Genomic DNA, 13,789 nt, shown 5'->3' on the forward strand with positions numbered 1-13,789 from the left:
ATGAACTAAACACCCGATAAAACCATATTTTTTTTATCATTTTTACATTGAAAAATTGCTGGTCTTAATCAGAACTCGGGTCAGGTATAAAATTTTACAAACTATATTTTTGGGTTCGGACTCCTATAGGGTTTGGTTTGGGTCAGGTCTGGGTACAAACCAGACCCTACATACAGTAGTCTCTGATGCTGTTCAGCCATGTGATGGATGAGATCTGTGTTTTCTAGATGGTCCCACCTTTTTTTTTAAGCCATTAATGTCTTAGATCAGCGGCATCTGAGATTTGCAAAATGAACGGCTGTAATTAAGGAAGATCACCAGAAGGTATTTGGGATGCAGCTCATCACATGGATGAAGGGCATCAGAACGTGCTGTGGCTCTGACCTTACATAGGAGTGCATATTATGTCAGTGTAGCCTGACGGGAAAACTTTAGATGGTATTCATCCATATTTCTTGAATAATGCAATATCTTCCGGGAACCATCGATGATATATTTGTTCGTCAGGAAATGGGTTTTTAATCATGTTATTTTGACATACAAGCACATTTTTAAAACTTAATTCAGTGATTCACAATGTAAAAAAAAATTTGTGATTCAAAAAAATGATGCGCTTATGTCTAAAAAATGAAATCAAGTGAAGAAAACACAATATTAAATACATCCCTATAGTTGGATTGAACCAATATGGCTTGCATCTATGATTTTCATCTCAATAGCTACATACTTTCTTCACTATATATCATGTGTAGTAATGATAGGGTGTTTTGGAGCACCTGCTCTCACCTAACAGAAGCTTTAAATTTTCAAATATCTTTTACTGTTTTTCTGTTTATCAGGCCTTACATATATAATTTATATACAATTTTTTTGTTCAAAATAAGTTTTTAGATCATGTGATCATGGCATGCAATAAGCAGGTTTTTAATGACTTTAAAAAATGAGTAGCTCACAATTAATGACCAAAATGTTATAACTTAAAAAATCATATTTTTATATCCAAAAAAACATGTTTATTATTTTTTTGACAGAGAAAGCTGGAGTTAGGCAGACCCCCACCAGTTATACAACCATACCATTGGGATTCGAACTTGCAGCATCCAAACACAAGGTGAAGTGCACTAACTGCTCCCGTTGGTCCAAAACTGATTCATATCAAATACACTGTTCAATACATCTATAAGGTCTAGTTGAGAAGATGCATTATCATTTTTAGTAGGCGAGTATCTCAAGCACCTATCATAGTGACAAATATCACGAGATTTATGAAAATTTCATGATAATATCGCAAAAAATTGCCTGACTTTAAAACTGCAATTTCTAGCAAAAATTTCAAAATATCGCGAGATTTATGAAAAACCCATAAATTCCATGATTTAAACACAATCTTTACGTTTTAAATAGCTATTTATCATGAAAAACCATGTATTTTTATTTTTAAATAATTTTTATTAATATTTTATTATAACATTATTTTTTACATTATTTATTTATTTTTATTGCCAAAATTTTGCCAAAAAACATGAGATTTATGAAAAAAATTCAAATTCTTGTGAGATTTTGCCGTTTTTAACGTTTGTCACTATGGCACCTATATATATGTGTGTGTGTGTGAAAAAACGTACTCATGGGTGTGACAATCAATAGTTTATTATCGCATGAGGACAATGCTCAAATTCCCATGTCAAGAAAAACAAAAGCTTCTTCATTCATCAGTTTTTTTCATGTATTGGAGGCACATGCACGTTCAATTGTCAAGTCCCTCACGTGGACGGCTACCCCAAGTGGTGCCAACTGTCACGTGATCACCTTTTTATAACCACTACTCCTCAGCCAACTTGGACCCATTCATTTAGACGTTGTGGATGGACACCGTTTGCTCAAAGATAGGGTGCATTAGTGCTGTCCTCTGCCTCTTGGTTTGGTTCATAAATCCCCATCTTATTACCGATACATCTTATGGAACTAAGATGGCATGATAACTAGGGGTGTCAACGGGTGGTGTTTGGTTCGAATCTAGGTTGAATCAGATTTGGACTTAATTTTTTGATATAGTATATCAGATCCATACTCGGGTCTAATTGGGTTTATGTAAGAAAAATCATACCCAGACCTGATAAGAACTACGTGAACCAGACCCGGATCATACCTGGTAAAACCATATTTTTTTATCATTTTACATTAAAAAATTATGGGTCTTAATCAGAACTCGGGTCAGGTCCGGACCTGGGTCTTAATCAGGTATATATAAAATTTCACAAACTATACCCAAAGTCCATGTTTTAATCAGACCTTCGAGACAGGACCTCAGTATTAATCGGGTCTTCTTATTTATCACCATATCCAGATCTTATAGAGTTTGGTTTGTATCAGGTCCGGATAAACCGGACCCGTTGACACACCTAATGATAACTAGAAAGGAAAAAAGAAACCATGAATTTTTGGTCTTTGTATCATAATTTTAATTAGTTTTGGCCACCCACACCAATGTTGTCAGTATCGGTATCAGCCTTGTATCGTTTGGACAATGATTCAAGGTGAATCAGCCGATAATGATACACAAGTGAATATATAGTTTCTGAATCAACCAAAAATTAATTAAAAAATATGATGTGTCAATAAAAAATGTGACACATGTTAAAGTCATTAAAATAATATTAACATAATATTTAAAATAATATTAACATAATATTTAAAATAATTTTAATTATTTTTGTACATTTATTAAAAATAACTGATTCAAGGGTGAACTGTATCGATTTTCTGCCGATATGATACAGGCCGATACACTGATACTGAAAACATTGGCAAACACTGAGCAGGCTGACCCGTAAAGGTCTGTCTCATCTGGTAAGTACCACTTGTGAATGCACCGTGTTTTGACGGCACGTCACAAGTTCGAGACTCATAGGTGGCATTCCTTTGGGCAGGGTTCAAGCTGGGTCTACTCTTTGATGGGCAAAGAAGACCACAAGGGTTTTACCAAAGGAAGGTCAGTAAATGCATGATCGGTAATGGGTTTTTTTTCTCTTGAACTATCCAATAACAAAAGAAAACTGAACAGACTGAACGCAACTGATCCAAATCCAGATCCAAATGGATTTGAATTTGACAAAGTCTTAGATAGTTCACCATGTCCAGAGTAAACCTTATGCTAATCTAAATCCTTTTAGAAACTTTACAGGTAATTAAGAGGCCTTCTACTCGTGGTGAGATGGCAATGAGCTAAAATATGCTGTTCAATGTTGTTAAAATCCGTTCACTAGGGACACGATTAGAAGCAGAAAATAGTAAGAAAAGTAAAAGTGGTAAAGAAAATTCTAACTTTTTCATTCAACTAGAGAAAAAATTTGAAAAGAAATTTTTTTAGAAACTCAGATTTTTTTTTATAGGAAATTCTTAAAAAAAAAATCGAATTAAATTGAATCAATCTTGAATGAGCCCTTTTTATCATCGCATGACACATGTCAATATAAATAAAAAATAAAAAAATCCCTTTAAAAATATGAAAAAATGAATTGAATAGACCTTGAGGGTATGTTTGCATGTCACGGAAGAGGAAGCCGTTAGCCGCGGCACCTTATTATGCGGAAACAGAATCGGACCCCCCTCTCACAGGAACACTTTTCGCCAAAGAGGGGGATCCAGAATTGAAAACAGCCACATTTTCCATGGAAAAAAGGTTTGCCATGTTTGTTTTGTCACTGTGAGCCCTGCGACAAATGCACGCATGTCGATGTATTTCCGTACAAATGGCCCGCTTTCCGTGACATGCAAACGGGCCCTGAATCAGATTCTTTTGAATCCTCTTGGGGCCGTTTACAAGAACATCCAAGATCTACATAAGATCTTACATTGCAAGCCAGCAACTAGAGCACGGGTGTGTCTGCAGCTTTCAGAGGTGGGTAACCGAAGGCTGGGGGCCCAGCCCAAATTTTCCTTGCTTTGGGTTTGGTTCGGACCCAGTTGAAACCAAACTTAGCCTCAATTTTTGGGTATGGTATTGGGTTCAGACCCAAGTCTAATCAGACCTACCGTAAGAAAAATCATACCGGGACTCAATAAAAACTACACGAGCCAGTCTCCAGCCATACCCGATAAAATAATATATTTTTTATCATTTTTACATTAAAAATTGCTGATCTTAATCAAAACTATAATTTCACAAACTATATCTGGATCCATATATTAATCTTACCTTTGAATCCAAACCCGGGTCTTAATTGAGTCTTCTTATTTATCACCATACCCGGACCCTATATGGTTTGGTACGAGTTGGGCCGTGTAAACCCGACCCATTGACACCCCTAGCTCCTCACTGTAAAAAGGACAGAAGATGCAGGGAGGGACCCACCGCAGAATCCGCCCCAAGATCCCGCGGGTCCCTCCCATCGGAAAAAAGACGACGACAATGACGTGGCTCCTGATACTTGAGACACGTGTTAACACACTACTAGCGGACTGTTCATGCCGTTCTCTCCTTCCGTTCCGTTTCAACGAAACGGCTCAACGTTTCGCTCTATTTAAGCGCTCTCTCCTCTCTGTGTGAGATAGAGAGAGGAGGGGGATGCATCAGAGAGGGAGGGCGTTCAACCGTAGATCAAGAACCTTCTCTAGATCCCGCCTCGCCGTCGAAGGGTGCTAGCCCCAAACCCTGACAGCCAAAGAGGAAGAAACAAGAAAGAAGAAGAAAGAGAGGAAAAGAGGGCAATTTTCCTCCTCTTCCTTTCGTACTCCTTGCCTCCAGAGACGCCCGAGCTCCACGCTAGGGTATTCGAAAAAACTCACCGATCCTTCACGCCGTCCGCTCCAGAATGGCCTCCGAAACAGGTAGTTTTTGATCGTATATCTGCTCCCGTCCTGTTTTTTTGCATTCACTCGTTTGTTGCTCTTTGTTCTCACGTTCTAGTGTTCTGCACAGCCGTTTCGTCTTTGTTGATCCGTTTATAGTGCTCCCAGTGTGATGGATAGCATGTGTTTGTTTGTTTTATTGTTTGGATTTTCCTTTTTGTTTTGTGTATAGGTGAGAGAGAGATCCAAAAGACTTACTGGATCGAACACTCTGTGGATCTGACGGTCGAAGCGATGATGCTGGACTCCAAGGCTGCCGATCTTGACAAAGAAGAGCGGCCTGAGGTCTTCCTTCCCCTTCTTTTTCTTGTCTTTGCTGGATTTTCTTTGTTAATGTGTTTGATACTTTTCTTAATCTTTTTTCGATTTGAGTTTGACGAATCTGGTAGTTTTTTTATTTTTTTGAAGTTCAGATGGTGAGTTCTAGATCTGTACTTTTAGAAGAAAATAGATTTTTTGAATGCTATCTCAGTTTGTTTTCGATTTAGGTTGTGGATTACTAGCGAATTCTTTTAAGAATTTAAAGATTTATGATTTTTGTTTTTCTTCATTATTTTGTGAGAGGTTAAATGTGTACTGGTTTAAGGTCCCCATATTTGAGATATTGTAGCCAGAGATGCGGATGTCTTTGTCAGTGTAAGATTTGAATTCCTCTGTCCATTTTTGTTAGAAATGACGAAATCGTACCTCAGAACTTTTAGTTCTTTCATCGTGATAAGCTTCACCACAAGTATGTCCTTTGGACTGACACTGGAGGGTTGGTACTTATTTGAGGGATTAACAGTTCCACAAGATCTTTCATTTTTCCTCCATTTGCTTGTGTGCCTTTCCCTTATCATACCTGTTAATGCGTCATCGATTTGCCATCTGTTTTTGTTGTTATTAAGCAACTTGAGAAAGTGGGAACCCTGTTAAAGAGTTGTTTTTGATGTTTTATATGAACATTTGAGCATGGGGTACTCTATTTGAATTTTGAAGTATGCATTGTTGATGGTATGTGTATGCTTTTCATATTGTAGGACAATGATCAATCAAGTTACTTTTCTGCTGCAACCCATTGGTATCTCATATTGAGCAAGGCGGATGCATATATCAAAACTTGCTTAGGAATATGAAAAAACCATTACAGAATTGTTTAAAACTGTGGCACCTTCTTTCTGTTTCCTTTATGCTTTCGGTATTTGATTTATTATTTTTATTTGTTTTATTGATGCTTAAATTCTTGTGCGTACCACAGGTGCTATCCCTTCTTCCAAATTTTAAGCAAAAAGATGTTCTTGAGATGGGGGCAGGCATCGGTCGCTTTACAGGAGAAATAGCCAAGGATGCTAGATCTGTTACATCATTAGACTTTATTGAGAGTGTGATTAAGAAGGTAAATCCTTATTAATAACATATCATTTTATTCACCTCCCCATCCCCTTTCCCTCAATCTCTCTGACCTCATTATTTGATGCAATTTGCAGAATGAAAGTGTCAATGGGCATTTTAAGAACGTAAAGTTTATGTGTGCTGATGTAACATCTCCAGATCTCCAGTTTGCACCTGAATCATTTGATTTAATTTTTTCAAACTGGCTGCTTATGTATCTATCAGATTATGAGGTAACCATAATTTCTTCCATTTATGCTGAAGTCATTCATGTGCATTTTGCATCTGAACTTCTTTTGGCCAGAAGATTCTCTTTTAAATGCACAAAACTTATTGAACTAATTTTAGGTTATTAGGAACAGGCTGATTGCTTCAGCTACAGGAAGTATTGTGTTAAATAGCAAACAGAATATAGGTATGAAAATTCTTGCAGTATGGTATATTAGCTCTTGTATTCAACATAATATTTTTGTCCTGTGAATGTGTTCTCAATATGCTACTGTACAGTTTGAAAAGTTTATCCTAATAACTGTTAGAAACTTAATCCAGCTGCTTTTCAAGTTACTAAGAACATATTGTCTTCAGGTTTTTCTCCTTGATTTTGCTTTGTGAAATGTTAATGAAGCTGTCTTCTTGGAACATTCTTATTCAATTTTTTAAAAGTGTAACATGGTGCTCTTTTCAAGATAAGCATTAAGTTTGCTACAGTTTGATTACTTTTTACCTATATTTTTCATGTTGAAGGTAGGATAGCTCTATAGTTGCCTTTCATTTAACTTGATGATGTAAGAAAGTTGAACAAATATCCACAAAGGAGTATGTTTTTCTTACTTCTACACAAGAAATTAGCATCTGTGAAAATTTGAACTTTGTAAACTTGGTGAGCTTCAGCATCATCTGGTCCACCCTTGTGAAATATTGGTAGTTCTGTAAATCAAGGTTTTATAGATTGGACTTGTAAATTTAGTAAACAAAATCGATTAATCTGGAAGTTTGTGGTCAGTATCTTTTTAATTTTAACATAAAACATCCAAGTATGTGTGCATATCTACATCTGTTTCACTGGCAAATCACAACCTGGTTCATTTTACTCATCCTGGCTGCATATGTACCTTCTATATTATTTGTAAAACATCAGCCCCGTCGATTTTACTTTTCTGGATGCAGGTTGAGAATTTGGCAAAAAGAATGATTCAATGGGTAAGAGTTGGTGGGTTTATCTTCTTCAGAGAATCATGCTTTCATCAATCAGGAGATTCTAAACGAAAAAACAACCCAACACATTACAGAGAGCCACGATTTTACACAAAGGTCTGTTGCTTACATTTCATACTTTATCCAGTTGCATAAAGATGCTGAATTTCTGTGTTGAATCAGAAATTCAAGTAAAATCTGCTATTGAAATTGTTTTTCATTGATTAGAAATGAATGTTTGGCATTCTTTGAAAGTTTAAAAATTTAAATGATGTAATGAAGTTAGGCTTTCTGTTTGTGGTGCTTTTCATTTCTTTATGGTTTTATTTTTTTATTGTTCAGGATAATGAATGAGTAGTGCAAGATTCTGCTTATGTTTCTGAGATTCACACAGAGCTAAAATTACATGATTTTTGTGGCCTATGTTCTGTTGTTAACTAGAATTTGATGTTATTTTATCTGATAGTATGTGGTAAAAACTTGTAATTGCCAATGATTAAGCAGGTTTTCAAAGAATGTCACTCGCATGATGACGCTGGAAGTCCTTTTGAGCTCTTGCTCCTCACCTGCAAATGCATCGGTGCATATGTACGGAACAAGAAGAATCAGAATCAGGTTACAAGTCTCTTTGGTACTTAGAGTGGTCTTGCATGGCCCTTGAACCACCGATTCAGATTCTAAAGTGTTTCTTATCAATGGAAATATATACTTGCAGATTTGCTGGGTCTGGCAGAAGGTTAGATCAACAGAAGATAAGGACTTTCAGCGGTTTTTAGATAATGTGCAATATAACAGTAATGGCATATTGCGATATGAACGTGTATTTGGGGAAGGTTTTGTGAGCACAGGAGGCCTAGGTAAGTAGACCTGCCCATGTTATTTTGTCTGCATTTGAGAAAGTGGAAATTATAACTACTAACAATGTAATCTTGAAATGTATGCATCCGAGATTTTATAATGTTTCAACAATAGTAATAGCATTTTTGAATTACTTCTTATAGACTATTATACTCATCTTTATTGCTTTCGAATCATAACCAAATTACTGCTAACCTGATTCCTCCTCTTGAGGACCAGAAGAGAATCTTTAAATCCTTAATGAGTTTTTGGCTATTTGAAAATTATAGAGGGGGTAATTGAATAATTAAAAAAGTTGGTGATATTTGTGACTTTAGTCCTAACAAACTCCAGAAAAATGGTCGTCTAATTCTGACAATTCTTTCTTTTTTATGGAGGGGAACATGATTTCATACAAAAATAAATTGACATAGGTTGACCGTAACAGAATTTGGCAGCCATGTTCCCGCAGAAAGATAAAAAAGTCTCAACTTACGGTAACACACCCTAATAGTATAGCATAGACAGCAGAAAAAGAGTGCATCTTGAAAGAAAAAAATAATGCAACAACAAATCACAAGAAAAACAAGAAACTTAAGCCAAAAATTTGTTCTAAAATAAAGGATCGCTCTAATACAATGTTAGACACAGCTAAAGCAACTATCAAAAAGATGAAATATAACAATAAAACGAAAAGATACTTTCTGGAAATATATTGTATAGCTGGCTGGCTCTCTCTGGAAGCTACTGGAAGATGAGGAATATATAAGCAATAGAGGCCACAAATTGTCTTGGTCTCCCTTAATGCTTCTTAAACTTGGACACCTACATAGAAGAGACGGCTTTCATACGACAATCCTTAATGCTTCCTAAACTTGGATGCCTATATAGAAATGTGGCTTTAATATGAAAATCTGTTGATGCAGCACTAAATTGACTAAGAAAACACACGAGATATCCAAATACAAGGGTTGCATATTCTTGCAAGTGATCTCTGATTTCTCCCAAAAGTAAATCTGGTGCAGTCAAGCACCAGACATTTTTTTTCTAGATAGTTTTTTCTCGACCATTGAACAATCCCTACCTCCCAAGATCTTGTACTGTGTTTGATTTTCTAGATAGTAACTATGCTTCCTCCATTTTGATGTTTTGAATGCTCATAGTATGCTTCTATACCTCAAGTAACCAGTAGCTAAACTTTCCATTCATTGCCCCTGATGCCTCCCACTTCATTTAATATTTCATAAACCTTGACTCGATTCCTTCTGTCATTATTTCTTTCTGCATCCACCATGTTTGGTATGTTGATTGGGTTTCTGAATTTTTTCGTACAGTTTAGACTTTTAATGATTTTTTTAAAAATTTTAATATTAAGAAGTTATTTTGTCAGATGCTGAATGCTTTCTGTTTGGTTAGTTTCTTAGTATCACTCTGTAGCCATTGCTACTTATGACAGGATTCTGCAGCAGAAGGCTGCTTTTGATGTCTATTATACCTGAAAACTGTCTGATACATGCACCTATTCCCAGTTTGCTATTTTCTGAAGGCATATAGCAACTAAAGTTTCTTAAGGCAATTTAGTACTTGTACCTGTTTCATTATGCAAGAAACATGGTATTAATATTTAGTAATGGAGTTGCTTATTTTATGTTTATGCATTTGCTTCTTAAATAATCTTTTTACTGGCGTTTCTGAGAACTGTTTGTTTCTTTTACTGGTAGAGACCACAAAGGAATTTGTCTCAAAACTAGACCTCAAGCCTGGGCAGAAGGTTCTTGATGTGGGTTGTGGTATAGGTGGAGGCGACTTTTATATGGCAGAGAACTTTGACGTTGAAGTGGTGGGCATTGATCTTTCCGTGAACATGGTATCTTTTGCACTTGAACGTGCAATAGGCCTGAAGTGCACTGTGGAATTTGAGGTGGCTGACTGCACAAAGAAGTCATATCCCGATGGCACATTTGATGTGATATACAGCCGTGATACAATTCTTCACATACAGGCATGCCTCTCAACTGATTAAGATTTATGTTTTCATTTTTTCTTGGCCAAATAAGAGCCTTTTTAAGTTGTTTCATGTTCCCTTCCTACATTCTTTTTTCAGAATCTTGTTTAGCACTTCTCACAGATTCCATGAATTCTTATCTGCAACTGCATTATTTGCATGCTTCTTTTTATTTGATTTTCGTAACTGACCTCCATTACTGGACCAGTTTTGTGCATACCTTTGAAATCTCTGCTATCATCCTAGCCAATGTTGCTAATATGCTGGAAATTTTGACTAGCATGCCCTTACATAGCCTGATCAATTTGTATGCTTGTTGGAGTGTAAGGTGTTTTGATAAAGTGCTCAATTTGTTTTGAGCTTGACCACGGCTGTCTTATCCAGCTATTATACCTTTACCTTCATGAATTTAGGTGCTAATAATACAAGGTGTCATTAACATGGAACATGCACTCATAAATTAGTTTGACTGACCATACCTTCACCAGCAATCGAGACATTATATGTTGCTTAGGATGAAGGGATTTCCATATTTAATTAGCCTGCTACTTTTGTTTCAATGGCTGGTCATCTGATTTGAATGGAATGGATGTCTTATCCAGGATAAGCCCGCACTGTTTCGAAGCTTCTTCGAGTGGTTGAAACCAGGTGGAAAGGTTCTAATAAGCGATTACTGTAAGAGCCCTAAAGAGCCATCACCTGAATTTTTGGAGTATATTAAACAACGTGGGTATGATCTGCATGATGTGGAGGCTTATGGCCAGGTTATTTGCATTAGCAATCAACTTTCTCTGAGTTTTTTTTTTCTCTTCTTGATACGATTGCATGCAACTCAATTGTCTTTTGACTATAACAGATGCTAAAGGATGCTGGATTTATTGATGTTATAGCAGAAGATAGGACTGATCAGGTTTGTGTGGAATATTTTGGTTTCATTTATTTATTTATTTCTGATCACAACACTTTGGTGGGGATTTACATGCTGAAAGAGTTTGGTTTTTCCGTGAGGTAGTTTATTAAGGTGTTGCAGAAGGAGTTGGATGCTGTTGAGAAAGACAAAGATGCCTTCATTCATGACTTTTCAGAGGTGAGTTGAACTTGCTGTTTGGTTTGTGTGAAATCAATCAGGGTGTACCTCTTCTCATGTACTTTATGGATGCCAAATGTGCAGGAAGACTACCACAATATAGTTGATGGATGGAAGAAGAAGCTGGTGAGGTGCTTTGCCGGTGAGCAGAGGTGGGGCCTTTTCATCGCAGCAAAATGAATCAGAATCTGAGTTGTTTGAGTTTCTTATCACCTCAGAACCTTCCCTATAATATTAAATAATTCTCTCAAAGGGTAGTTGTCTGTGCCCTTTATGTTGTGCTTAGTCCGTTGAACATTGAGTTCTGCAATCTACTTAGTTCGACTCTGTTTCACAAGCAGAGGTGCGTTTACACTGTGCTTAGTTGATGTTCCAGCAAACGTGATGGTTGGATACTTAAAACGTCGTCGCCCTTTCCTATGAAAGAGACTCACTTTCATATGAAATAAGGTCCCTTTCTTGGAAGGGATGAAACAAACATCTCCATTAAAAATGTGGCGGGACCACATCATAAATGCAAAAGAGCAGCTAGTGCACGTCACCTTGTGTTAGGATGTTGCAGGTTCAAAACCCAATGGTAGAGTTGTATAAATCAGTGGTGGAGCCAGAAGTTTTTCGTTGGGTGAGCAAACTTCGAGTCTCGGGGACAATGCTATGGTCTTGAAGGATGATCCATTTATTCGGACTAGTGGCGGAGCCAAAAAAATTTTGCCCACCCATTGTCATAAGAAAATTTGGTTGTGCGTGGTAGATCTGACATGCTCTTCTAGAAGCGGCCTCCCTGGCCGGAGAAGGTGATGGCCATCAAGTTGATGGTACCATCTGGTTTCATCATTCTCAGGGCTTTCATGACGTTGGCCTGCCCGTGGCTAGGCTATAACAACACACTTTCAATCCCTCTTTTCCTCCATTTAGTGAAGCAAGCATAGTGTTTTGCATGGCACCCATAACCACATTTAGGTTTCAATTATCCGTATCGCCATTCTTGTCATGTGGAGGACTTTTTGCTGATTCAAAAATCAATAATCATTAATAAAAAACATGTTTTTTTTTGTTAAAGAACACTGTCAAAAGAAATTGAAAATCATGTTTTTTTTTTGTTAAAGAACACTATCAAAAGATTGATTTCTATTAAATCAACCGTGTTGAACCCATCGATAGGGCCAGATTGATCAAAACAACTTAGTACCAATGAGATCTCAGAGGGAGTTATGACCACAGAGGATGATATAGGGATGAGTGGAGTCGGGTTCCCCATAAACGTAGGTTACACGGTTTCACAAAGAACAAATGATAAAAGAAGCTGGGGAAAAAACACAGATCTTCGTTGAATATTCACAAGAGAGAACTCCAACTCTCACGAACTAATAACCTGTCTCTTCTGCTGTTTTTACACAATTCAATAAGGTGAAAAAAATTAAGGAAAAATATTAGCACTACCATCGTCAGAAGAAAACACACATGGACGCATATTTTTTCTTTAACATCGTCAGAAGAAAAAAAAATCTGGTTTCTAATTCTGGGGTGGGCGACCACCCACCCATGCCCAACCCTGGCTCCGCCAGTGGTATAAATAGTAGGTGTCTGCCTAACCCAACTTGCCTTTCAAAAAAAAATGCAAAAGAGCAACTTGCCAGTCAAAATGGGCTCGTACCTCCATGGGGAAGCACTTTCCCTCCACAGTGTCATTTTCAAAGCAAAGAAGCTTCCCTTAGGTGGGAGTGTAGCAAACGCTTAGCTGCACTATCATAACCGAGTATATATACAGAAAGAATAATGTTTAAAATATATATAAAAAGAGAAGAATGAATGCAATATATATAGAATTATATTTGTTGCAATCGATTGTACATATAATTGAGTTGGAATCTCATCATGCGAGTTTTTTTTGACTAAATCTAACCTCATAGATATATACATCATGCTCAATTTAGTAGGAATCAACTCTTGGATCATAATTTTTTAGACTAAAAAATATGTTTTTATAAGTCAAGAAAGTTGATGCATTTATAATTGTTGATTTTTTTATCACCGGAAAAACCTGTATACAGGTCGGATTCCAGTGATCCAGAAGCTGATTCATACTGAATCTCTTTTTTTTTCATAAGAATGGAGAAACTACCCAGAGTAAGAGACCTGGTCACCCCTAACCTAAGTTTGCTTTTTTGGCGGTGTAAAACCGTGGCATACCCCTCCCAGGGAATCCCCTTGCTTTGGCTTGCGCAGGGGTTGACGCCAGTGATATTTGAACCTAAACCACTCGTCTTCTGGCCTAGGCCACATCCCATTTCACTAACCCCTTGGAGCTTCTACATTTTCCCTTGCAATAATGTCCTTAGATAAAAGATCTTGATTTTCCAAAAGATGTAAAAATCTATCCCTAAGGATGGAAACCAAATTCAGTACTCAGCTGAGTATCATTAGGAACCCCTCCCCATGAATGG

At 37.0% G+C, this 13,789-nt stretch overlaps 1 protein-coding gene across 1 annotated transcript; it reads left to right on the forward strand.

Moving 5' to 3' along the window:
- Window positions 1-4,542: 4,542 nt before the first annotated feature.
- Window positions 4,543-11,697, forward strand: LOC149832072 (phosphoethanolamine N-methyltransferase 1-like). The gene is made up of 12 exons (XM_090014308.1): window positions 4,543-4,830; window positions 5,024-5,136; window positions 6,089-6,226; window positions 6,318-6,455; window positions 7,390-7,533; window positions 7,921-8,031; window positions 8,132-8,273; window positions 9,975-10,255; window positions 10,861-11,022; window positions 11,115-11,168; window positions 11,271-11,345; window positions 11,430-11,697. The coding sequence occupies exons 1-12, from the start codon at window positions 4,815-4,817 to the stop codon at window positions 11,523-11,525; spliced, it is 1,470 nt and encodes a 489-aa protein (XP_089870434.1). The 5' UTR covers window positions 4,543-4,814; the 3' UTR covers window positions 11,526-11,697.
- The last annotated feature ends 2,092 nt before the right edge of the window (window positions 11,698-13,789 follow it).

The sequence above is a fragment of the Nuphar pumila genome, chromosome 7 (assembly GCF_984573655.1).
Source record: "Nuphar pumila chromosome 7, dmNupPumi1.hap1.1, whole genome shotgun sequence".
In the NCBI taxonomy this organism is placed as follows: Eukaryota; Viridiplantae; Streptophyta; class Magnoliopsida; order Nymphaeales; family Nymphaeaceae; genus Nuphar; species Nuphar pumila.

Coding starts and splice junctions, on each gene's coding strand:
- LOC149832072 (XM_090014308.1), top strand. Junction 7,534..7,920: donor AGCCACGATTTTACACAAAG/GTCTGTTGCTTA, acceptor ATGATTAAGCAG/GTTTTCAAAGAATGTCACTC. Junction 11,023..11,114: donor ATGTGGAGGCTTATGGCCAG/GTTATTTGCATT, acceptor TGACTATAACAG/ATGCTAAAGGATGCTGGATT.